Source organism: Sminthopsis crassicaudata, chromosome 1 (genome assembly GCF_048593235.1).
Source record: "Sminthopsis crassicaudata isolate SCR6 chromosome 1, ASM4859323v1, whole genome shotgun sequence".
Lineage (NCBI taxonomy): Eukaryota > Metazoa > Chordata > Mammalia > Dasyuromorphia > Dasyuridae > Sminthopsis > Sminthopsis crassicaudata.
Genome location: NC_133617.1, coordinates 220,721,454 through 220,748,300, shown reverse-complemented (window position 1 = coordinate 220,748,300; position 26,847 = coordinate 220,721,454). Strand labels below are relative to the sequence as shown.

Genomic DNA, 26,847 nt, shown 5'->3' with positions numbered 1-26,847 from the left:
CAGAGAACGCAACTTTCCCCCATTTCCATCAAAAACTCTGGAGATTTTCTAAGTCTTGCCAATGTTCTGGGTGAGGAGCATAAGTAGGTCTTCAGCATCGCAGGTTCTCCCTTTCTTCAATTCTCTCTCCTGTCCCTGCCAGCTTCCCACTCTTCTTAAGACCTAAGCTCTAGATTTTAAATTCTGTGGTAAACTGCAAAGAAGACCATAGTAACAAATGCATCAATAATTTTTACAGTTGCCCTGAAGAACTGAATTGCTTTAAGATTTAAGTGTCATTCTCTTTAAAAGAAAAAAAAGCAGATTAAATCTGAAAATTTAGCACTCATATCTAATAGAGTGCCATCACATTAGTCTTTCCCACTGTAAATTCATAATAACCATTCACATGTTTATTATTGTTTCTACACTTTTAAAACTTTCTAAAGCCCAAAGAACATTTTTATCTGCAAATCTGCAAGCCACTGAATGGCTTGACAATATAATGACTATTAATTGTAATAATCACCAGAGATCTTAAAACAAAATGAAATACTCAGTTCCAAACTTCATCTGGATTGCCAAAAAGAGATGAAAAACTGAAGTTGTTGATTATAATTATGTTTACACTTCTGTGGTAAAATATAATAATCCCTTTTGTAACTGTAATAAAGACTTAATGGTAGAAAAACTAAAAAACAAAACAAAACAAAAAAAACCCCACTTGCTATGAGTCAGAAGATTTGGTTGTACTAGTCATTCTACAACTAATCTGCTCTGCAGCAAGTAATCTAACCTCTCCCTCTGTAAGCCTCAGATTTCTTAGGTAACTTATGAGGATAATAATACTTTTAAGGAAATAATAATTCAGTTGGAGAAAGTGTATATACTATTTCAACAGATGTTAGTATTTTTATATATTTGATATGGGTGCTGCTCAACTTGGACCTTCTTATTTTGCTCAGTTTCTATTTGTTTCTTCACCATAACTGAATTCACCATAATTGCTTCACCAAATATCTGATTAGTCTCCCTCTAAGATTTTTAGGTCTTCATCTTAGAAAAGTACTCCAGGTGGCCCTTTGTCATCTTAGGCTCTTGCTGCAGAACTGGCTCACTTAGTTTCTCATATAGTTCCTAGATGATATCCCTTATTATTATCATAAGTCTTCATTAGTAATATCAATACTCTTATGCTTAAAAGTATCCTTCCTACCTTTTCATTCGTAATTGATTTTGACCATTCAGAAATTCTTGTGTGCCTTGAGTAACAATTATATAGGCTAATAAGGAAAATATTAGTGGGTAAATAGGTTAATATTTGTGTTAGGGAACAATTATACATTGTTGAAAATTCAGTTTCCCCAAATGCAGTCTAGTTTATCTTCTTCTAACTCTTCAATTCCAGACAATCTTAATTGTCCATCTATACTAGTATTCCAAGATAATTTTTCTGCTAAATCAGTACACTAACATGTCCCTCTAACTGTTTTTAATAATTTGAACACAAGTCTTTTCTTAACATTTTGATTTTCATGTGAACATTTTAGCACTATTTCTAGAGTGTGGATCTCACTCACATGGCCATTTTAGCTTGAAACAATGAATATAATAATATAAATTTATCATCACAAAAATGTCCCCTCAAAGTCATAGAAATAATTTTAACACATCTTTCCTTGATAAATAGAAAGAAGTGGCCACAAAATGCAAAAACACTTTATAGAATAACAACAACAAAAATAATACAAAGAAAACAAAAACAAAATAGCACAGGGGAGGAAGATCTCCAGAAAACCTTTTGGGAAAGTCAAATAGGTATCATATCAAAAGACATTTAAATGAAACTGAAATAGAAAAACATATGGAAATTGGAAATTTATCAATATTTTGTAGCAATTTATTCTTATCATTGATAACAGGGAATGATGACATTTATTTCAATAACTTAAACCAAGGAACATAACTATTCTGAAGATCATGAGGGGAGGAAAAAAAAATTGATCAGATCAAGCATATATAGAAAAAAAAATGAATGTCAAAGTAAATATATTTTTAAAAACAATGAGATATTGATTTTTAGATATTTCAAAAAGGAGAAAATATCAAATCACTGTAAAAATAAGAGATGATATTATTTTTTAAAAATGAGAAATAGTTGAATGTTCATAAAAATCCAATCCTGGCTCCTTTTCTCTTCTCTTCTTTGGTACTTTCATCTACTCTTTCATCCTTGATACTTTTCCTCATTATTTTTGAATTTTACCCTTCTTCAGGTATCTTAAGAATATCTTCTCTAATATTTAGACAGTAAAGTATATTTATAGATTATTCGATGCATTTCTTAGTAGAATAAAATCAGGCTTCTGGAGCCAAAAAGGCAGAGGAAAGAAAGCACCCAGTTAAGCCCTTCCAACAATTCCCCTCCAAATAACTTTAAAATAAACCTCATATTGAATTCTGAAGTGACAGAGCCAAGAAAAGGTCAGAGTGAGACATTCTTCCAGCCCAAGACAATTTAGGAGTTTGGAAAGACAAACCCATGACATAGAGATGGAGTATGGATGAAATACCAGTAGTGAGAATAGGTGGTGGCAACAAAAGCAGCATCAATCTTTGGGAACTTCCAATCCAGAGATTGTAAGAGGAATTGGTAACTGGTCAGAAAGAGACTACAGGAGATGTCTTTTCTACAGTTTGACAAAGAACCAGAAATTCTTTGGCCATTAGCTATACTCACTTCCAGGTGAAAGCTATACTCCACTTCAAGGGAAAGAAGGAGAACTTTTGGTCAAGAAAGAGTACAAGCCATGAAAAGCAGCATCACTTTTATTCTTAAGGGACCAAGGATATTGAACATTAGTATCAAATCCCAAAGGATCAGGGAATTTCCCTGAGTGAGGACCAGAATATGGATCAGGAGAGCAGTGACCACATATATTTCCCTAGATTATGCCACACTGAAAGCATTGAAAACTTTAGTCTCCTCAAACTAGCTCTGGAAACAGAATTGGATAAAGCCTTGAAACTATGACTGAACCTCTCCCTCCCACATCAGCCACAGAGACCAATAACAACATAAATTCCAAATAAAGAAATAGAGTGGAAAAATGAATAAAGAGCAAAGAAGGAACTTTAGCACATATAGGAACCTATCACAGAGACAAGGAAACTCAAGGCATAAACTCAGAAAGATTAATAATGAAGTCAAACCATCTATAAGCAGTGCCTTAAAGAAACATTTATAAACTGGGCACAAGTGCCACAAGAGTTCCTGGAAGAAATGAAAAGTATTTTTCAAAATTGAATAAAAGTGATAAAGGAAAAAACATTAGGCAAAGATATGAAAATAAAGGAAAGAAATCATGAATAGACAACTAACAGGTTGGTTAAAAAGTCATATAAATACTGAAGAGGCTAACTAAAAAAAATAATTCTTTAAAAATTAGAAATTGATAAGTGAAAGCCAATGATTCCACAAGATATAAAGAAACAATAAAAGAAAGTCAAAAGAGTGAAAAATAGAAGGAAATATAAAATATTTCATTGGAAAAAAAAATTTGGAAAATAGATTAGGAGTAAGCCATGAATCAAGAAAAACATCACTAGACATCACATTTCAAGAAATTGTCAAGGAAAACTGCCCATCCTAGAACCAGAGAACAAAGTAAGAATTGAAAGAATCTACTAATCAACTTGCATCTAACCTAAGTAATGAAAAATAAAAATCTAAAGTATATTACCAAATTCCAAAACTCCCAGATCTAAGAGAAAATACCTAAAAGCAGCCAGAAAGAAAACATTCAAACAGCATAGAACTACAATTAGGATCATGCAAGATTTAGATCTACCACATTAAAGAAGGGAAGGGCTTGGAGTATGATATTCTAGAAAGGAGTTGGGATTAAAACTAAGAATGATCTACTCAGAAAAAGTGAGTGAATGAAAAATAGAAGAAAATATAAAATATTTCATTGGAAAAAAAAATCAAGGGATAAAGTGAACATTTCTTGAAACAAAGGACTTTCAAGCATTTCAGATGAAAAGACCAGAGTTGAATAGAAAATTTGACTTTTGAATATAAGATTTGAGATGCATAAAAAGGTGAAAAAAGAAATCATAAAGGACTTAATGAGATTAAACTGTTTACCTTCCTAGATGGAAAATTATACATACATATATATGTGTGTATCCTCTAAGAATTTTATCATTATTGTGGAAGTTAGATTCTATATAGAAAGAGGGTGGGGGTGGGGGTAAATTATGTTGGATGATATTAAAAAATGGTGGGGGGTAAGCAAAACTTGAACATTACTCACATCTAAATATATTCAAAAGAGGAAAGCAGACACAAATACACACACAATTTATATTATAAATCTATCTTATTAATCAGGGAAGTAAAAGGCAGAAAGCAATAAGAGAAAGTGGGCATGAAAAAGGAAGTCAGATTAAAAGAAGACAGTAATATAATATAATGTAATATAATTAAGGGTTGAGAGAGGACTATACTGGGAAAATGGGAAAGGTAAAGGTAAAATAGCATAAATTATTTGCAATAAAAAACTCAAGAAAATGCTTTTAAGTTGGAGAGAGAGAGGAGAAAACAAGGGGGAGTAAGTGAACCTTACTTTCATCAGAATTAGCTCAAGTAGGAAATAACATATACACTTAATATGGGTATAGAAATCTATTTTACCCTTCAGGAAAATAGGAAAGAAAGTTGATATGATAAAGGAAAGGGTGATATAAGAGAGGGCATATTGTGGTCAGTTGTAAAACACTTTTGAGGAGGGTCTAGGTGAAAGGAGAAATAATAAATAAATGGGGGAGAAATATAGTTTACAATAGTAATTGGGAAAATAATTTTGAAGCTAATTTTTCTGATGAAGACCTCATTTTCAAATGTATAGAGAAATGGGTCAAATTTATATAAAAAAGTCATTCTCCAATTGACAAATGATAAAAAGATATGAATTGTGCCCAAAGGGCTATAAAATTATGCATATCATTTGATCTAACAATACCTCTATGAGTCATGAATCCCCAAAGAGATTTTTTTTTAAAAAAAGAAAAGGACCTATATGTGCAGAAATATAGGTCTTTTCTCAGGGCAAAGAATTGGAAATTGAGGGGATGCCCCTCAATTAGGAATGGCTGAATAAATCACGGTATGTAATTATGATGGAATATTATTATTCTATGGGAAACTATGAGCAGGGGGCTTTCAGAAAAAGCTAAGTCTTTCTTAAACTCAAGCAAAGTGATATGTACTATATACAAAGTAATAACAATGTTATTGAATGATCAGCTGTGAATGACTGTTATTTTCAATAATACAATAATTAGTGACTGCTACTAAGGACTTATGAAAAAAATTTATCCATATCCTGAGAAGGAACTGGTTATATCTGAATACATACAGCATGTTTTTATAAATTTCATTTTTTCTTGAGGGTTTTTTTGGGGGGTGAGATCTATATTTTCTTTTACAACATGACTTTTATGGAAATGTTTTGTAAAACTTCACATGACTTCATAAGGCCGGTGGAGGTAGGGAGAAAGGGAGAGAATCTGGAAGTCATAGTTTAAGAACAAATATAAAAAATGTTTTACATGTAACTGAGAAAATAAAAATATTCAGTAAATAAAAAAAGTTATCCCCAATTGAATAGTTTCTTAATATGGGGTTTGTGACATTGTTTTAAAAATACTTTGATAACTGTATTTCAATATGATTGGTTTCCATTGTAATACTTTATATTTTATTTTACGCAAATAAGAAGATGATTCTAAGAAGGGGTCCAAAGGCTTCACCAAATTGTCTGAGAAGTCCATGATACATGAAAAGTTTCAGAACCCCTGTGTTACTCACTCATTAGAAGGGTTTAGATATTCAACTGAAACATTGTACAGGAGAAGATTTTGAAAAAAACTTTAAAGCCCTACCCAAATATTTAGTCTGGATTTTAAAGTCTTTCATGATCTGACTACAATATATCTTTTTTAACCTTGCTTGATAATACTTCCCTTTCTACATGTTATACTGCAGTAAAACTGTTTTGGCCATTGTCCACAGCAATGAACATCTTTTGCCCCTGCATTTACATTATCAATCCCACAAGCATAGAATTCACTCTCTGTAAGAAGCACTGTTTTCCTTTAAGATTCAGTTCTGATACATGTTCTTTGTGAATATTTTCCAAACTCAAGCTATTAGTCATTTCTATGAGATCTTAGGCACATTTCTGCTTTTCTTTCTTGGCTAATAAAATGTAGCCATTGAATCTCAAGAATTTATTTTAAAATATATATTTTTTCCTTTTCAACCAAATCTGGGATTCCATTGGTATTCTATACTACTTATTAAAAAAAACTTCCTTTTTATCCAGAGAGAACATCACCTGATTTTGTGTATATAGTTCAAAATAGTTGTTTGATTTCAAATGGTGTCCCTGACATAGATCACTTGTTTAACACAGACAAGTCACAACCTGTAAGTGCCCTAAATGATTCTCTAAGATTTATAAGATAATGAGGAAAGACAATTCCATCTATGAGAATTTGTTGAAATGAAATTATTATTGTAACAGAAACCTTAAGAAATATGTACATGTCCTCACATCCTACTTAATTTTAAAATCTATCCTAGACTTTTTGCCACAAAACTATTATTTTCTTTTACTTGTTGATGAAATGAACCAAGGGCCAATCTATGTATTCAGGGATTTAACTAAATGAAAGAAAGAGCTATTTAAGCAGGATTTATCAGAGAAAAAAGGAGTCATATAATGCAACAAGACTGAGGAACATATAAGAAAGCTCAAAATTCTATTCCACCACTCTTTGGTCTGTTCTTTCCTCTTTCTCTCCTCTTTTCAATCTCTCTTCCTTTCTTTTTCTTTCCCTTTACCCCTCTTTCTCATTATCCCTGCCTCCCTCTGTTTAACAGAAGGTGTTATATAAATTCTGAACAAATGTATTCATAAAGGATTTAAATTCATTCTCTCAGAAAAACCTGCCTCTAAGGAGAAGACAGTTCTCATGTAGAAATCATAGGATCACAGATTTATACATAGAAGGCAAAACATAGGCTATCTCATCCAACCCTCTCATATTCAGATGAACTAAATCCCACAGAGGTTAAATGATTTTGTCCAAAGCCACATAAGTAGTAAATAGCAAAACTTATATTTATAATATACTAGTTATGAACAAAGGATTTCTAAAATTGTATAGTGTTTGAAGGCAATGAGGTGAGACAAAGAAGTGATGCTAAGATTAAGTGAGTTGAGTTCTGTTCTCAGGTATGACACATATTACTTGTATAACAGACAGTTCATTTAGCTTCTTCGAGCTTGTTTGCCCATCTGTAAAATGGGAAAAATAATATTTGTACTACTTACCTCATAGGTTAGTTGTGAAGAAAACATTTTGTAAACCTTAAAACTTTATGTGAATGTGTTATTATTTTCACCACAGATCTATCTGGAAAGTAACATTTCAGCTAAAAATAGTTTATTCAGAAAGAATAAGTCAGTCCAAACAGTTGGCTGGTGACATACTAGCAGAGCTCCATCAGGAATTTTTCTCTAGAGACTTGTTCATGTTTATCTTATAAACAATATAAATAAGAAGTATAGAGATTAATTCTCTATTTCCTTTAGGTGAAAGAACACATTTTAAAGTATTTGTAATTTCTACCACATGCCTCTGGGCACTATCTTAATCAATACATACAAAAAAGTCAGTTTTTCAGGATGGTTCAGAAGAATAATTGGACACAGTGAGCTGTTTGAATCAGATTTTTTTAAAAAGCTGCTCGTAGAACTATACCAATTATAATAGAAATAAATTTCAATACTAGAACAAAAATGTTTTTGGAGAGATTAGTTTAATATGTTATTCATCAAATTTCAAGGGCAAATTGTTTAAAGATTATATTGATCTTGCTCTACATTTGCTGATATAACCATGGGTTCAGTCAATTTGTCTTTTCAGGAAGTACAGAAAGATGCTTTTAGCTAAGACTGACATGATATCAGCCTAAAAGAAGACCTAAAGATTTTAATCACAGTATAGGAGTTCAATATAAAGATCAACTTTACTATAATAAAGCAGTAACTGTGAAATTAAAAAAAAAAAAATATATATATATGCCTGCTGGGAGGATTAACTCTTTACAGTGGCTTGGTATTAGTGTAAATAAAAGCAAGATGACTGAATTAGGATCAGAGCTAAAGCAAACTAAGGAAACATAAGAAGCAGGAAGAAAAATGCTGTTACATGTAAAGGGAGTGATATTTTTTTTCTATTAAGCAAACCTCAGACATTTAGTAGCTATGTGGCACTGGACAAGTCACTTAGTTTCTCTGAGGTTCTGTTTCCTGATATGTAAAGTGAAAATAATAGTAGAACCTGTAAGCCTTAGCTATATAAATTCAAACAATTATTAATATAGCCTTTTATTTTATTCATAGACATAAACAAAAATATTTTTTCTAAATTTAATCCTGAAGTACCATTAGAAAACAGCAGACTTTAAAATTATTTGCTAATTTTCAGTAATTTTCCTTCTACATGTGTATATCTTCTGTGTGTGTGTGTATGTGTGTATGTATGCATGTGTGTGTGTATTTATCAAGTACGCATTATATGGGGAGCACTTTTCTAGAGATACATAAAAGTAGAAATCGTCCTTGGTCTCAAAGCATTCAAATTCTATGCAATATACACATATGTAAATAAAGAATATATTCAAAGGAATATAAGATAGTATGGGAAGGAGAGCCTTTTAACTGAGGAGATGAAAAAGGTGTTTACATAGAATGTGCCACTTAAGCCAGTCTTCAAGATAGGGTATCATAAATAGAGACACCAAGCAAAACCAGAAACAGATGAAGGGACCAGGTTTTGAAGAAATTTAAATGCTAACCAGGAAAATTTACATTTAACCTTAGATATAATAGTCACCAGAATTTATTGAATGGGTCATAACATGGCCAGACTGCAGCTTTATGAATTTTCACAGCTCTTTAGAGAAAGAATGGTGGAACCCTTAAGAGTAATAAACAATTTGAAAAAAGGGAGGAGAGCTTTGGATGCTATTGTAATTGATGGCATTGTAATTGGGCTTCCATTGAAACTTGGTTTATTTTATGTGATGCCGTATTAGGGAGGGAAACATGACCTACTAATGACTCCAAATTGACAGAATTCTGGGGCTACATTGTGGATCTTCCTAAGAGAGAGAATTGGTGCCAAAGCCAGCAAGAAAAACCAGTACACTTCAAGGTATTCTCTTGAAAACATATCATAAAGTCTTGAGCTTCAGATATTTAAGGGAAGCCAGTTCTTCAAGAGGCTTGTGAAGTTTTTTTCTACTTCACTCCCTAGAGATTTTGGGGTTATTCCTTCAGTGAAATCAAACCCTCTCTCTTGGGTTGAACTGAGATATTTGATTCCATTGAGAAGACATTTCCTCCTGAATACTTTCTGGCTTATTCTAATCTCTAAAACTTCAGTTTGCTGCTTTCTTGGATTAATATGGTTACTCTCTATTTGCTATTTGTGATAGCTTTTTTACAACTAGTTTGGTGTGAAGAAACCAAGTTGGTGAATAAGTTAAGGAAGGACCAGGAAACAGTTCTTTGTTTTGTTTTGAACAAAATTGATACCCCTAGATTCCCTGTTGGGGAAAGTGAGAAAACGATGTCAAGCCCAATAGCCATAATCAAGGCAAAGACCAAATATCAAGCTTCTCTTGTTCCACTCAAAGGGGAAAGTATAGACTCCTTTGGAAAAGATTGAGCCAAAATCCAGAGATATACATTCATGCCTATATCTAAGCTGCAATCTATATTTTTAGAAAATGCATGTGGATACAAACCAAACTTATACTGAACCTACTCTTTTTGTCTCAACATAGAACTTCTTAGGAAGAAATAGGGCTTCACAAAGACATGAATAGAGAGGGGAAAAGGTGTAGGGAAAATGAATAGAAGGTTAAAAACTAAAAACTTAGGGAAGAAGGAGGAAAGGAAGTAGGATTCATATTTTAGTAATTTAACACGCTCTTAGTTTCACCATATAACAAGTTCTAATTATTAACTGCTAGAGCTAAGTTAAATAGATCAGGATAATCTTTTGTAAGATTATTGCAGTTTATAGAGATAAGTGTATAAATATCAAAAGTATTAAATAACCCATAATATCTGTATATTTTATATTAAACAAATCATTTCTTAGTTTTATTTTCTCCCATTTGTATTGGTATATATTCATACAATATGCAATTGTATGAAATATCATTTTCATTATGGTCTCTTATAAATGGACATATGGTATAATGGATAAGATATTAGAGGTATTTATAGTCACAACAAATCCTGATTTAATCATCTATTAATTTCGAGATCATGATTATGTCTCTTGAAAGAAAGATAGAGGGAAGGAAGGAAGGAAGGAAGGAAGGAAGGAAGGAAGGAAGGAAGGAAGGAAGGAAGGAAGGAAGGGAGGGAGGGAGGGAGGGAGGGAGGGAGGGAGGGAGGAAGAAGAGGATGAAAGACCTTGTGGCCCAAATCATCTGATACTGGAAACCTCTCTTCTAGAAGTCAGTCACCTTGAATCATTAATCCTATTTTGTCCTAGAAACCAACCCCCACCTCTGTTAAGTACCACTAATTAATCTTTCTATAGAGTTCAATTGACACTAACCAAATTTTCTATAGAGCTGAACTAAAGCTAAGTACCACTACTTAACTTTCAAAAAAAACTGAATTAATGCTAAGTACCACTACTTACTTAAGCCTTCTATAGATTTGAACTATCACCAGCCAAACTTTCTATAACTTTTCTGAAGCCTATTCAAGCCCAAAACTTCTCTATTGTTTCAAAAGCCCCCAAAACCTAAATTCTGATCATAAAACTAAATACCTGGCTTAACCTACTTACAGAACTCTTAATCTCATTTTAGAGTTTTTGTCCACTAAAAGACAAAGCTCTCTTAGTGATCCAAAATAAACTTTTATCTTTTTTTTTAGAAAATTGAGTAAATTCTTTTTACTAAACTAGACAAGGCATGCCTTTGTCTCACACATCATAAGCCTGGATCCCCAACACATCTATAGAGCAAAGTTCCATTCCCATGTAATAGACTGTATTTTTTTTCCTAAATGACCAAATTAATTCTTGTATCACTCTTAAAACTTTGAAGTGAATACATCTGGTTACCTTTCAAAGCCAATCTGACGAAATGTCTTCTCCCATGTTGAGCCTAGGAAAAAAAGAAGAAAAACTGATTTAAGCACCTCAAATATTCAAAATTTTTCATCTGTTTTCTTCATCTATATTGGTCATTTCATTTTAGTTTTTAGTCCAATAAAGAAACAATTAAGCCTTTATTACACAGACACTTTAGTCTGATCATTTGTATAACAATCTTAGTTGCTACAGTTTAGAACAGTTATAATTATTTTAAAATGCTAAAAATTGGCATTGTTTTGGAATAATGGAATAATTAGAATAACAGAAGTTTGAATATAAAGCAATAACAATATTGTGGTTTTTAAAAAAATGAGAATGATTTAATGTCTGAGTTCCTACCAAAAGGTTCTTATTCTACAATGTAATATGATACATGATGTAAAAATATGTAAAAAAAAAAAAGACACTATCATGTTATGTCTCTTTACCTTTATTTTGTCTCTTGCAAAGAAATTGGCTACTTTTAAAATTATTTATAAATCTAATTATGGCAGTGTGATCTATAATATTTTATTAAAAATGATAACACTGAAAAAGTAGACTGTGAATTGTATAAATGAATTCTTTAAACTTAAATTTCAAATTTAATGTAACTAGCAATATATTTAATGGTTGATGTTAATTGAAAGCTGGAGAGCATTCTTTGACATCTCAACATGTTGCAATTTACCACTTTGATTATTTTAATATTTCAGATATGCAGAATTTTTTCAGTCTTGGTATTTCCTCCACCAATGCAACCCTTTCTATATATTAAGAGATGATCTTCATAAGAAGATGTAGTTAAAACAACTGATTAACTGATAGTTAATTCTTGAATAATAATCTTGAACTCTTTTGACGTTAGATTGCTCCTGAGATATGTGACAAAAAGGCTTTTCTGGGTTCATACTCAAAGTATTTTCAATTTCTTTGGAATTATTATGAACATTCTCTGCAGGAATAAAATTTGAGAACACAAAGTACCTAAGTATTGGAATAAAATTCTATCAGTAGGTATTTTTTTTTTTTAACTGATATTGTTAAGTAATGAAAATGTTCATTTTTTAAGTTAACTATTCTGAATTAGATGTTTTCAAAGGCAATGGCTATGTTTCAAAGAGCATTAATTCTCCTGTCTCTTATATATAGGTAACTTTTTTTTATAAGTAACTTCCTTTCACTTTCTACCTTATAGAATTTTTACCTTCCTTCCAAAGATTACTTCATGAAAACTATCCATATTCAAGACTATCTTGATTTTCTGTCCTCTCAATTCTCAGTGCTTTTTCTATTTGAATATGAATTATTTGGTATTTGCTAACTATAGTCATATTGCAGTTTGCTAGTAGTATATAAACTTAAATAGCAGGACTTTTCATTATTTTTTCCTTGACAGTCCTGGAACTTAGCATAGTGCTCTGTGTCTAAGAAGGCACTTAAAATATCACAACCAAATTTATCAATAGTATATCCAAATCTATAGCACAGAATCTGTGCTATGTTTTAATGCATGTCTACTGTGTTTTTCACCATTGGAAGATAAACTTAATTCTTTATAATATTTATATGAAGTGATCCTATGAATACTTAGAATTTGACAAAATTAACTTTTCTAAAGCTCATCTTAATATGGATGTTTAGATTTGAGAGAGAGCAAAATTTAATATAATTGACATTTATGTTAAAATAAAGTACAACAAATCTATGTATTTAAGGATAGAAATAGTGACTCAGTAACTTTTCATCATTTTAAATGTGATTAAGGAAATTACACAGACTTCTGCATTGTGTTAAGTGAACTACATATTTAGTAATATTTACCAGATTGGCACTTTTCCTCTGTACACCCAGATGGCACAGCTGGATAAGAAATGAGCCCATATTACTTGGGCACTGCTTAAAGATCTAAGCTTTGAAGAGATACAAAAAGAAATAATACTAGCAGCAAGTCTCTGCATTCATCATTCTATCAACTAGGAAATTGCTTTTGTTTCATTATTTTTATATATCTCTTTTAACAATCTCCCTGATTTCTTTAATCACTCAGCAACTCTTGGACATTATGTTTCACCAGAAAAAAAAATGGAGAGTATGAAGTAGGAGAAGGAATTATTAGGCTTGGGGAGGGTTCTTCTGGTTCTGGATCTTTTATTTCTGAGAGATTTAATTAGCTTCCAAGGCATTCCTTCTAGGTCTTCTTTGGAGAACAATTCACAAAATTAGAGAATGTTAAGCATGGCCTCAGAGGTTATAATAAAAACTGCCATTTGGATAGTACTTTAAGTTTTGCAAACCATAATACATAAAATATTTATTTTATTTTCACAATCGTATATGAAAAGTATTATTATCACAGATGAGGAAACTGAGTTCCCAAAAAAGCTTGCTAGCAGACACACACACACACAACTAATTATTGTCAGAAACATTATTTGAATAGAGACTTCCCAACACCACGTTCAGCCCTCTATCTAGACTACAACTATACCACATTACTTTTCATTAATCTAACTCAGTTCGAAATAAAAATTCTCTCTACAAAGTAACTGAAAACTGGAAATCCAGTTTTTTTTTTCCCCTTGAAGAAAGAATCCTTATTAAAAGGGAACCCACTAATTCTCATTCTATTTCTAAAGGAATCTAATTGTTAGAAAAATTTTATTGACATTGAACTTCTTTGTAAGTTTTCACTCACTGATGCTAGTTCTACTGAAATTGTGCTCTAGTAAAACTTGAAGAATTTTTTAAACTGCTACTGCATACAGCTATAATGTTCACATCTGAAATAGAATTTCTGAAAACAAGTCTAAAACTGACCCTTATTTACATTGAATTTCATCTTATTTGATTTGTCCAATTTTGAAAGTCTATCAAGAATTTTTTGGGTACTTTATTATTCATCCTGTCTACTAATTCTATAAACTCTGAAAACATGTCTGCCATCTCTGTCTTTATCTTAATCACTGACAAAATTATTAAAAGAATGGCGTAAAGTACATATTCATGAACTATTTTACTATGGCCCTCCTACTAAACTAATATGAAATCATTTATAATAAATTTTGGGACTGGTCATTCAACTAGTTTCAAGAACAATTGATCTTAATATGATTTGGTCTACCTCTCTTCACTGTCTACAAAGATTACATAAAGGACTTTGTCAAATACTTTTCTGACATCTAGATAAACTAAATCTATAGCCTTTCTCTAACAGTCTAGTCAAATAAACATTTTTATGCATTATAATTTGAAAAAATTAAAGCACTTTTTAAAGCAGTTTTATTATACCCAGACTATGATGAACATGGGAAGACAGGGTCCCTCTTGGCAAGGGACTTCTAGAGAAACTTGTCGATGTTTTCAGTGTGAAAAGATAGGACAAATAGAGAAGGAAACAGATGGGTGGCAATGAGCACCTGGAGAGAGACAGAAAAGGGAAAAAACCTCAAAGCAAAGGAGAAGATCTAAGAAACATCTGACATTGAAAGAGCATGGCTGATAATGAGACTGTTGCAGGACTTCAAAACTTGCAGGAATTATTGGATTCCTGGTACATGAAGTAATGGACAATAGATTCCTTTTGGACTATTTCTAGAACTTATGGACATGTATAATTCCTCATGTTGAGTCATGTTATTTGTTACATCACTACTAGCCTGTGTTATGTTAGTATGTGCTTATGAAATTTATGTAATTATGTGTAATACCTCCCATATTGATGGATTTACATATACCTGTTTTAAGAGTGAGCCCCTTCAGAAACCCGCTAATCTCTTTTAACAATCTCCCTTGGGTGTTTTCATCTCCCTTCCTGAGATGTCAGGGAGGGCATGATCACCTTCTTTTTATGTTTTCACTCCTTTTTTGAGCAGTCAGGGAAGGTGTGATCACCTTCTTTCTGGGGGTTCTCACCTTCCTGAGAAGTCAAGGATGTCATGACCACTTATGTTCTAAATCAAAAGAAAGTGGGAGATGTTAGGATTCTTACAAGGTACTAAGACAGTGGAATTGATGGAGACAATAATTATCTAATTTAGCATGGTTCAGTATAATTCATTTGATCCTACAAGGAGATGTTATGAGCCAGAACTTGAAACAAGGTACTAAGTGGAATTGAGGAGACTATGGTTAAATCTAATTTAGCACTGATTTAATCCTACAACAAATAATGTTTTCCTAGTGATGTAATGATTAGAGTATTCTCATTGTACAGCATATAAGCAAGAAGCTTTCAGGCTCAGACCCACAAGCCCACTCTCAGAGGCATAGTCAGCTCCATTCCAACTTCCACCTTTCTGCTGGATGGAGACATTGGGAGGACAAGAGGCTGAAGCTGGCAGAGGCAAAGGACTAGCTACAAGAGCTCTCAGAACCAAGGAGAGAGATAGCCCAGGGCCCAAGGAAGTAGACAATACTTGGAAAGAGAAAATAAAGGATATGGACTTTAACTCCTGGCTGAATTTGAGGTGATTATTGAACTGAACTGAAACTAAGGCTGCCTCCAGAAGCTCCCCAAGAAACCTGCTCCCAAAGAACATTACACTTTAGAGAAGAATATTACAATCAAACATTAGTAAATCACTTATTCTTGATGAAGCCATGCTGGCTCTTTGTGACCACAGTTTTCTTTCCAAAATGTTCTTTAAATAGCTCTTTAATATGTTTGATAACACTTCCCCCCTTTTGATCTGATTTTTCTTGCACATCATGACAAATATAAAAATATGTTCAAAAGCATTCTGTGTGTGTGTGTGTGTGTGTGTGTGTGTGTGTGTGTGTGTGTGTGTTGCTACCTTAGGGAGAAAAAAGGTAAGAGAGGAAGCGAGAAAGAATTTGTAACCAAATCTTACAAAACTTTTAATTCATTCTAACAATTTCTATTCACGTTTTGTAATTATTTCTAGTTGTTAATGAAAAAAATTCATTTCTGATAGCTTATCATCCATTTAAGATTTTAGTCCATAGAATGTTATATTTTTATTCACTCACTGAATATTTTGAATCTGTTCTCCAAAAATCTAGAGTGCAAATCCTATTATGTTTGGCTTTTCTTTTTTATCACAAAATTTGAAGGGTGTGGTCAATTATTTTTTCAAGGTTTCATATCATTTCTCCTACAGAAAACTATTATTTTTTTATTCATAAAAATATCCAGAATAGCAGTTCCTTTTGATGTTTTCTTCACCTTTTTGGATGATGAAAATATCAGTAAGATGAATTAAGAAATTATCAGCTATTGCTTTTGATGGAGAGACACAGCTCCAGTAAATACTGTGATAACTGGAGTCATATAAATAGCATATTGTGCTTCTTTATAAAGCTTATGAAATGTTTCCCATTATTCATTTATATGTTTTACTTCTTTTGCCCAGGTGGTATTTATTATTTTTCTGTGAGAATATGGACTCTGTTTCTTTCTTCACTAAACATTAAAAATATCTGGATATTCATACTTTGGCTAGAATTTAAAATATTTTCATAATATATTTTACCTGGCTTAAGCATATTTTAACCAAGCTTGCATACTGAAAAAAAATGCATAGTATTAATGAAGGAGTATTTATATCTCAGTATACTGGCACCAAAGCTACATTTTAAAAAATAAAATTGTAAACCTCCACTGTGTTAGTCATCCAGTCATGTACATTGACACATTCTCTCAAATTTGATTGCATTTCTTGCCATTACAAACTTAGCACAACACAGTGAAAAAAAGCTCTAAATATTGAGTGAGAGAACCTGAGGATATGTTCTGGGTTTTATTCATTCATTCATTCATTCATTTATTTATTCATTTATTTATTTGCTTAATTGCTTGATCAGTTAATTAATTAATTAACTAGTATAGGCTTCCTTCCTAACCTCTCTGGGCCTTAATTTCTCCAGTATTGAATTGGATAACCTCACAGGTCTTGTCAGACTCAAAATCTTTGACCCTATGTTATTACAAGATCTTCCCTCCTCTATACTCTCTATCACCCTAGTTGATGTTCTTATTATTAGTGGCCTACATTACTACAATAGTCTTTTTATTTTGATTAAAATTTTTAATAGCTTTTTATTTTTTCCAAATATATGCAAAGATAATTTTCAACATTTACCCTTTCAAAACCTTGTGTTCCAAACTTTTCTCCATCCCTTCCCCCTTCTTCCTCCCATAGACAGTAAGCAATCTAATACAGGTTAAACGTGTGCAATTCTTCTAAACATATTTCTTCTATATTCATCATGTTGCACAAGAAAAATCAGATCAAACAAAACAAAAATCAGATCCACAAAAAGGGATCCTATAAACATTTTTGTACACATGGGTCCTTTCCTCCATATTATGGTCTTTTTAGAACATAGACTCAGTAGAGATACTACTGAATCAAAAGGTATGCTTAGTTTTCTAGCCCCTTGGGCATAGTTCCAAATTGTTTTACAGAATGGTTGGATCAATTCACAATTCTATCAAAATTGCATTAGTGTTCCAATTTTCCCACATTATCCTGACAACATTTATCATTATATTTTGCTGTCCTCTTTCTCAATCTTACTGGTATGAAATAGTAACTCAGAGCTGTTTTAATTTGCTTTTCTCTAATCATTAGCGATTTACAGCATTTTTTTCATATGACTAGAAAACATTATAATAGTCTTAACTGGTTGTCTTCTCCCAATTTTTTCCTCCTCTAACATGATTGCAGAAGGCAATCTTTCCATGGTACAGCTATCTGTTCAAAATTTTCATTGACTTTCTAACTTTCTAGGCAAATGGGACTTATCATCTAGTTTCAATGTCCCACTCTTGTGCAGCTGTACAAACTATTACCCAGATTTAAAATGGAGAATTTTAAGGAGAGTCCTAGAACCTATATACACATATATAGTAGCAGTAAGTATATGATAATCCTGGAAAAAATGCTGAGGAGCCAGAATGAGACAGATTGGAAGAATACTAAGAGAGAGAGAGAACTATATAAAATAAATATTATTCAAAGAGAGTACAAATAGTTGAGGGTATCAGCAAAAGCTTCTTGAAGCAAAGTGATCATTATAATGGGGCCAGTAAAACACTGAGGGCCATTTTACATTTTTCTTTCTCTAAAAGATCATCATCATCAAAGTTTTAATCAGTAGTGACCACACTATAATGCTTTGCTAGGCTTACCTTTGAATAGCAGGCATAGTCTGTTTCTTGACTCATATTTGAAATCTTTCTAAATAGATAGAACCTCCTGAATCTTATCCTCTGCTGACATAATCTTTGAAAAACAGTGTTTTCACAAAATGAGTCACAAGAAGAGAAAACAGTGTAATAATTGGTAAAAACATACAAAAAACCACTATTAATTTAGGTACTACATTGATCAGACACAAATTTTCATCTGTATAATCAGGTTTTTCTCAGATTGGCTAAGATGATAGGAAAAGATAATGACAAATGTTGGAGGGAATATCAGAAAATTGTCATACTAATACATTGTTGGTGGAATTGTGAATGGATCCAGCCATTCTATAGAGCAATTTGGAACTGTGTTCAAAAAGTTATCAAACTGTGAATACCCTTTGACCCAACAGTATTTCTATTGAGCCTATATCCCAAAGAGATCTTAAAGAAGGGAAAGGGACCCACATGTGCAAAAATGTTTGTGGCAGCCCTTTTTATAGTGGCAATAAACTGGAAACTGACTGTATGCCCATCAGTTGGAAAGTGGTTGAACAAGTTAAGGTATATAAGTGTTATGGAATATTATTGTTCTGTAAGAAATTATCAGCAGGATGATTTTTAGAGAGGCCTGGGGATACTTATATGAACTGATGCTAACTGAAATAACAGAACCAGGAAATCATTGTACATGGAAACAACAAGATTATATGATAATCAATTCTGATGGTCATGGCTCTCTTCAACATTGAGATGATTTAGGTCAGTTTCAATAATTTTGTGATGAAGAGAGCCATCTACATCCAGAGAGAGGACTGTGGGAACTGATTGTGGACCACAACATAGCATTTTCACTCTTTCTATTGTTTGCTTGCATTTTGTTTTTTTTCTCAGGCTTTTTTCTTCTTGATCTGATTTTTCTTGCACAGTAAGATAACTGTATAAATATGTATACATATATTGAATTTAACATATATTTTTAACATACTTTACATGTATTGGATTACTTGCCATCTAGGGTTGGGGATAGGGGAAGGAGAAGAAAATTTGGAACACAAGGTTTTGCAAGGACCAATATTAAAAAATTACACATGTATATGTTTTGCAAATAAAAAGCTTTAATTTTAAAAATCAGATTTTATAATCATCTCTTCATCATTGAGATCCATTACAATGCAGATTCATTCAATGTCTTGCTAATGCTTCTTCTCTGATTTTCAAAAAATCAGAACAAATGCAATGAATAACACCCTCCTGAAACTGTTGGATGATGACCAGCTTACCACTATAAAAATAAGAGATTTTTCATTGACTGCCAGGGGTTGCCAGGTGATTAAACATGCTGACTGGCACATGACATTGGTCACTAAACAGTTCTTATTGAAAACACCTGGAAATTTCTCAGGACCTACATCTGTTCTGCCAAAAGTTGTATTTACATCTTTTTATTTTTTTTTTTTTATTATTGAAGGAAAAATATTTGCACAACCAATCAAAGGAGCTACATTTTTACCACATATTGAACTGGTCTGTCATGTGAATAGGAGGGTCAGATTTTATGAAGAAGGAACAATAGTTTCTCTTTCTCTCTTGACTCCCAAAAGTGTCATATGGTTTTTATCACTATCTTTTCTTTTTATATCACTTATATTTTCCGTTATATTCCTCTGTCTCTTCTCTCAAAGTATCAATCATTATTATAAAGAAATTTGTTTAAAGTGGAAAGAAAAAAATCAACAAATCAATAAACACTGCAAAACAATCTGATGGTATATGAATTCCATACTCAGGGAACCCACCTTTACTCCCTCCCTTTGTAAAGGAGAGATGATAGGCATTCTTGAAACTCTAAGGTACTTTTTAATTTTTTAGATTTACAGAACCTTAGTATTGAAAAGAGAATCAGAAGTTATTTGATTAAATGTATTCCTGTTCAGAATCCCTTTCATAACATTTCTGACAAATGACTGGTTATTCATTCTCTGCTTAGAAAGTGCCAATAGAAAGTATTCACAATTACCTTTGTGAGTAGCTCTTTTACTTTCAGTCAGCTCAAATTTATTGATTTGAGGAAACTTTTTTGGAACTGAAATCTGCCTCTTTAATTCTTCTATCCACTGTTACTACTTCTCTCCTCTTGAGTCAACTGAAAATATATTTGATCTCTCTTAATATGTAATCCTTCAAATAATTGATACCTCTCCTCTTCCCAAACCATAAAATTTCTCTTCTCCAGGTTAAATCTTTTGGTCTATTTATATTACATGGTCTTCAGCCTTCTTACTATCCTAGTCATTGCTCTCTGGACACAATTCAATTTGTCAATATGTAAAAAGACAATACTCAGTTGTTACCAGAAGTAGAGTACAGAGCAACATTATCTTCTTCATTTTAGAGGTGGACAATTTAACCAAGAATACACTATAAAATTAAGCAGTGTCACTACAAAGGTGATAAGAGCAGCACAGGCCAATCTGCTATCATAGGAGCTTGTGCAGTTTTTCAGAAAGTCCTGTGCCTTCCTTCAAATAAACATGAAAATAAAATAAAGTTGACTCTGAAGCATAATATTGGTGCTACAACACTACTGGTATTGTAATAGCAAAAAAGACCAGTTTTTCTTTTTTTGGAAGATTTAAAATAATATACATAGATTAATAAAATGAACATTTATCAGTTCTTGTTGATATGAAAAAAAGATGTTCCAAAATTCTTGGTGCATTTCTAGGAGATTACTTTATCAGTCCAAGTGAGAAGTGATGTGAGCCCAAAATAGGGATGTGATCCACCATGGGAATAGATATTAAATATTTTGAAGTCAAAAAAAGGAAGAATTTGGAATTTGGCAAGGGACTAAAATTGAAAACTTTTTTTTTTTTTTTTTTTTTTGCTGAGGTAATTGGGGTTAAGTGACTTGTCCAAGGTCACACAGCTAGGAAGTGTTAAGTGTCTGAGACCAGATTTAATCTCAGGTTCTCCTGACTTCAGGACTGGTGTCTATCTACTGTGCCACCTAGCTGCCTCAATTGAAGACTATTCTTAGTGAATCATCAAAAGCCCTAAAGATTTGTCCTCTAGCATGAATAATTTGTCTAGTTTAGAGATTTAATTTCCAAATTTAGTCTTTTGTTATACTTGCATAGGATTCCACATTTTAAAACTTCTGTTTCAAGGTCTTATTTTGTTTGTTTGTTTGTTTTGTTTGTTTTTTTTTGCAATGCTTATCCTGAAAATTAGACGATGAAGTCCTTACATTTTTTAGGGGTTCAGACTAATATGTTATTGAATAAGAACTACAGGTAATTCCTTCATTGAATTGTATGAGATGAAAGAAAACAAAGGAATAAAAGAGAGAGACAGAAGGAGGGAGATAAGAAATGAGGGAGAAAGAAAAAGAAGAAAGAGGAGAGAGAAATAGAGAGAAAGAAAAGAGAGATGAGACAGAGTTGAACAACATCATGAAAATTTTGCAATGATGAGGTTTCTTTTTTCTTTTATAGCTATTTCTACTTAAATTAATTTACTTAGTCAGTGCCATGCCAATAAAACTACCAAAGAATTACTTTATGGAGCTGGAAAAAATAACAAAATTAATCTGGAAGAACAAAAGGTCAAGAATATCAAGAGAATAAATGACAAAAAAGTGAAGGAAGGTGGCCAAGAATTACCAGATTTCAAACTATATTAAAAAATGATAATCATCAAAAACAATCTGGTATTGACTCTGAAATAGAGTATTAGATTAGTGGGTTAGATTAGGTACACAATACATAATAAATGACCATACTAATTTAGTGATTGATAAACCCAAAGATCCAAGTTTTGGTAGCAAGAAAACACTATTTTTGTTACTGTCTGATTTTGGCTATTCAGTTTACATGAACTAAGTCTTTTCCTGTTGGATTTTTTTTTTTGAACCAAACTCATCTAATATTCTATTAAGAAAGAAAATGGAAGATGGCAGAGTAAGCAATACATCACTGCAAGACTCCATTTCGCCTCCAAACAACCATAAACTAAAGACTCCAAACAAATCCTGGAACAACAAAACCAGCAAAAAGGCATGTTAAAACATTCATTTAGTCTATCTAGCCCTTCTAGAGAGCAATTTGGAACTATGCTCAAAAAGTTATCAAATTGTGCATACCCTTTGACCCAGCAGTGTTACTACTGGGCTTATATCCCAAAAAGATCTTAAAAATGGGAAAGGGACCTGTATGTGCAAGAATGTTTTTGGCAGCCCTCTTTGTGGTGGACAGAAACTGGAAACTATGTGGATGCCCATCAATTGGAAATTGGCTGGATAAATTGTGGTATATGAATATTATGGAACATTATTGTTCTGTAAGAAATGACCAACAGGATGATTTCAGAAAGGCCTGAGAGACTTACTGCTGCTGAGTGAAATGAGTAGGACCAGTAGATCATTATATACTTTAACAACAATACCGTATGGTGATCAATTTTGATGGACATGGCCCTCTCCAACAATGAGATGAACCAAATCAGTTCCAATAGAGCAGTAATGAACTGAACCAGCTATGCCCAGTGACAGAGCTCTGGAAGATGACTATGAACCATTGCATAGAATTCCCAATCCCTCTGGTTTTGTCTGCCAGCATTTTAGATTTCCTTCACAGACTGATTGTATGCTGTTTCAATGTCTGATTCTTTTTGTACAGCAAAACAACTGTTTGGACATGTATAAATATATTGTACTTGATTTATGCTTTGACATGTTTGACATATATTGGTCAACCTGCCATCTGTGGGGAGGGGAAGGAGGGAAAAAACTGGGGCAAAAGGTTTGGCAATTGTCAATGTTGTGAAATTACCCATGCATATATCTGGTAAATAAAAACTATTATTAAAAAAAATTCATTCAGGTCAAGCAACTTAAGAAGATCACTGTCTTACTGGGATAAAGGGGGTATGAATTCCACTATGGAAAACATCCCAACAATCCAGCAGCAAATCCCACCTCAGCAAAACATTGGGAGATCCCAAGACCCTGTATACTGAAGCAGGACAACACAATACCAGCTCTCCCCATGTGCTTCAGCATAGACAATGGAATGAGCAGTTTTCAGATCTGAGAACTACCACATGTTTCAACATTTCCCTGAGTAAACACAAATATGTCCATTCAAAAGTGCCTAATCAAACAAGCCCCTACCAGCACCATCTTTGTTTTAGCATATCCCCAGGCAAACAGACAGCTTCCAACTTCCAGACCACAACATGCTTCAAGTACAGCTCTGAGGAAAGGAAGAAACATCCCACCAGCCTCAACACACACTGGACACTAGCACTAGCACCCTGGCTTAGTACTAGGTAAGTTACCAAACTCCTAAGCCTTCAGCAGTGCCAGTCATCCCCAACTCCATTCACTCAGTGCAGCATCAAACATCAGAGTTCTCAATGGGTTTCAGGGTGACTCAGAATCAGCTAAACACTCAGGTCAGCAGCCCCTGGTACAAGAAATCTGAGACAGTGTCCTTTCTACCCAAAATATACTTCAAAGTTAAAAGAAAGTAAAAAGGCAAAAAAAAAAAAAAAAAAAAAAAAAAAAAAAGGTGAGCAAAAAACAACAACAAAAATATGACCATAGGAAGATATAATGACAGGGAAGATCAAGAAACAAACTTAGTAGAGGATAGCAATGTAGAAACACCTATGTAGAATACAATGTAGAAATCCTAAAGGAAATGGGAAATGTCTTGAGCCCAGAAAGAACTCACGGAAGAGCTCAAAAAGGAGCTTTAAAATCATATAAGATACATTAAAAAAAAAAAAAAAAACATAAATAAGTGATAAAAAAGAACTATGAAAACAAAAAAGTCCACAACTTGGAAAAAGAAAAAAAATTGCTTAAAAAATAGGACTGGCCAAATGGAAAGGAAGATACAAAAATTCACAGAAGAAAATGACTATTTAATAAGTATAACAGACCAAATGGAAAAGTAAGTTCAAAAGTGTATAGAGATAAACAACAATTTAAAAGTTAGAATTAAACAAGTGGAAGCTAATGATGCTATGAGACAGCAGACAGTAATAAAATTCAAAGGAATGAAAAGAATAGAAGAAAATGTAACGTACCTCATGGGAATAACAAATGGCCCTGAAAATAGATCCAGGAGAGACAATAACAGGATAATTAGACTACCTGAAAGCAATAATCAAAAGAAGCACCTGGATAGCATCTTTCAAGAAATTATCAAGGAAAACTGCACTGATATTCAAGAATCAGAGGGCAAAATAAGCATTGAAAGAATTCACCAATCACCTCAGGAAAGAAGTACCAAGATAAAAATATCAAAAAGAGGAACATTATAGCCAAATTCCAGAATTATTGGGTCAAGGAAAAAATACTACAAGTGGTCCTAAAAGAACAATTCAAATAGCAGGGAGCCACAATCAGGATTACATAGGACTTAGTAGATACAACATTAAAGGACCAGAGTTCATGGAATATAATATTCTAGGAGGTAAGTGAGCAACCAAATTGCTGGAAATTTTAGTATAATTCTTCAAATAAATTCAAATAAATACTTCAAATGAAAAAAAAAATCTTTTTAAGGGATTTTAAGTTTTCATATGACCAGAGCTGAACAACATAAAAAAATGATCTCCCATATCATGAGCCAAGAGAAACATAAAAAGGGAAAGGGGGAAAAGAAAACACAAAGGTTTTACATATATATATATATATATATATATATATATATATATATATATATATATATATATATATATATATATATATATATATATTTTTTTTTTTTTTTTTTTTTTTTTTTTTTTTTAAATAAATTTATTTATGAGAGGGCAGACTGGAAGAGATGATAAACAGGCAAAACACTGTCAAGAAGGGAAAGAGTGAAATGAGAGAAAGGATGAACAGGAGGAAAAATTGGACGGAGGAAAATACAGTTAATTATCCAACTGAATTGTGAATGGGATGAACTCTCCCATAAAATGGAAGTGGAGAGCAGAGTGGATCAAAGACCACAATACTATGATAAGGTGTTTATAAGAAATACACATGGGAAACATTCTGGGAAGATGACCAAGAAGGCTGGTATATTTTGAGCTCTCCCAATTCCCCCCACAAATAATAGAACAAATTTTCTCCTCAGGGCAAACATAGATGGATGAAAAATTAAGAAAACTTGGGGCAGAACAAGGGTTTCCTGATAAAACCCAAGAGAAACTGAATAAAAAGAAAGACCCAGGGTCCTGATATTAACCAATGTGAACTGCAAACACCTCCCTGATAGGTCCATAGAAATACCAAGTGGGGATCTCTGGAGATAGCTGGGTATAGCTGGAGCCTCAACAGGAACCACAGAAACTTTCATCTCCTGGTCTATTTGTAGAGTCAGGGTCTAAATCTGGGAAGACTAATGGAACTTGGTTGATTAAGAATGCCAAGCCCAGCTCTGATACAGAGCCAGACAGAAAGGAATCAGCATAACTGGTGAGTGCAGAAGCATTGGGGAAGGGACTCTATCCATTTGCTGGAGGATGGAGTTCTTGGTTTAGGGTTCCTGGTCAGAGGAAGAAATTGAAGCAAAAGTAAAAGCATCATCCCTCCCACCCCAGGATTAGAGGTGCTAACACTAATAATTTTTTTAAAAAAATAATGAAGTGGCAAAGAAGAAAGAGCCTAACCATAGAAACTTATTATGGGGAAAAGGAAGACCAGGATTCATCTTCACAAGAGAACATGAAGTAAAAAAAAAAAAAAAAAAAAAAAAAAAAAAAAGCTAATACCCCAAAGAACAATGTGAAATAGCTCCCTGCCAAGAGAATTTATAGAACTCAAAATTTAAAAATCAAATGATAGACATGGAGGAATTTTTTTTAATCCAAGAAAAAAATTATGAAAAAAAAGTTAACTGACTAGAAAAGACAGTTCAGAGCATCAATGACTAAAAATTTTGAAAATTAGAATTGGTTAAGGGAATGCCAGTGAAGCCATGAGAAACCAAGAAATAACAAAACAGATTATAAAGAATAATAAAATAGAACAGAATATAAAACATCTTATAACAAAAATGACAGATCTGGAGAACAGGTCAAGAAGAGAAAATATAAGAATAATTGGACCATCTGAAATTTAGGACCAAAAAAAAAAAAATCCTTGACACAATAATGTGAGAAATACTCCAAGAAAATTATCCTGGAATGATAGAAGATGAGGGGAAAGTAGAAATAGAAAAAGAAATCCACTGATCACCACCACGATGAAATCCTTTGTGGAAAACACAAAAGAACATTATTGCCAAATTCTGAAATATCTAAATCAAAGAGAAAATTTTGCAAGACACAAAACAAAAAAAAATGCAAATACTCTAGAACTATAATTAGAATTGAACAGAATTTATCAGCAGCCACAATAAAAGATTATAGTCCTGGAATCATATCTACTGACAATCAAAATAACTAGGTTTGCAACCAAAAATATC

The 26,847-nt window shown here is 32.7% G+C and overlaps 1 protein-coding gene across 1 annotated transcript in view; it reads right to left on the bottom strand.

Annotated features, from left to right (window-relative positions):
* PIEZO2 (piezo type mechanosensitive ion channel component 2) overlaps positions 1-26,847 on the bottom strand; it is a 539,935-nt gene that overhangs the window by 227,317 nt on the left and 285,771 nt on the right. Inside the window, exon 4 of the mRNA XM_074274855.1 lies at positions 11,212-11,254. Within this exon, the coding sequence (XP_074130956.1) occupies positions 11,212-11,254 (43 nt within the window). The remainder of the gene's footprint in view (positions 1-11,211; positions 11,255-26,847) is intronic.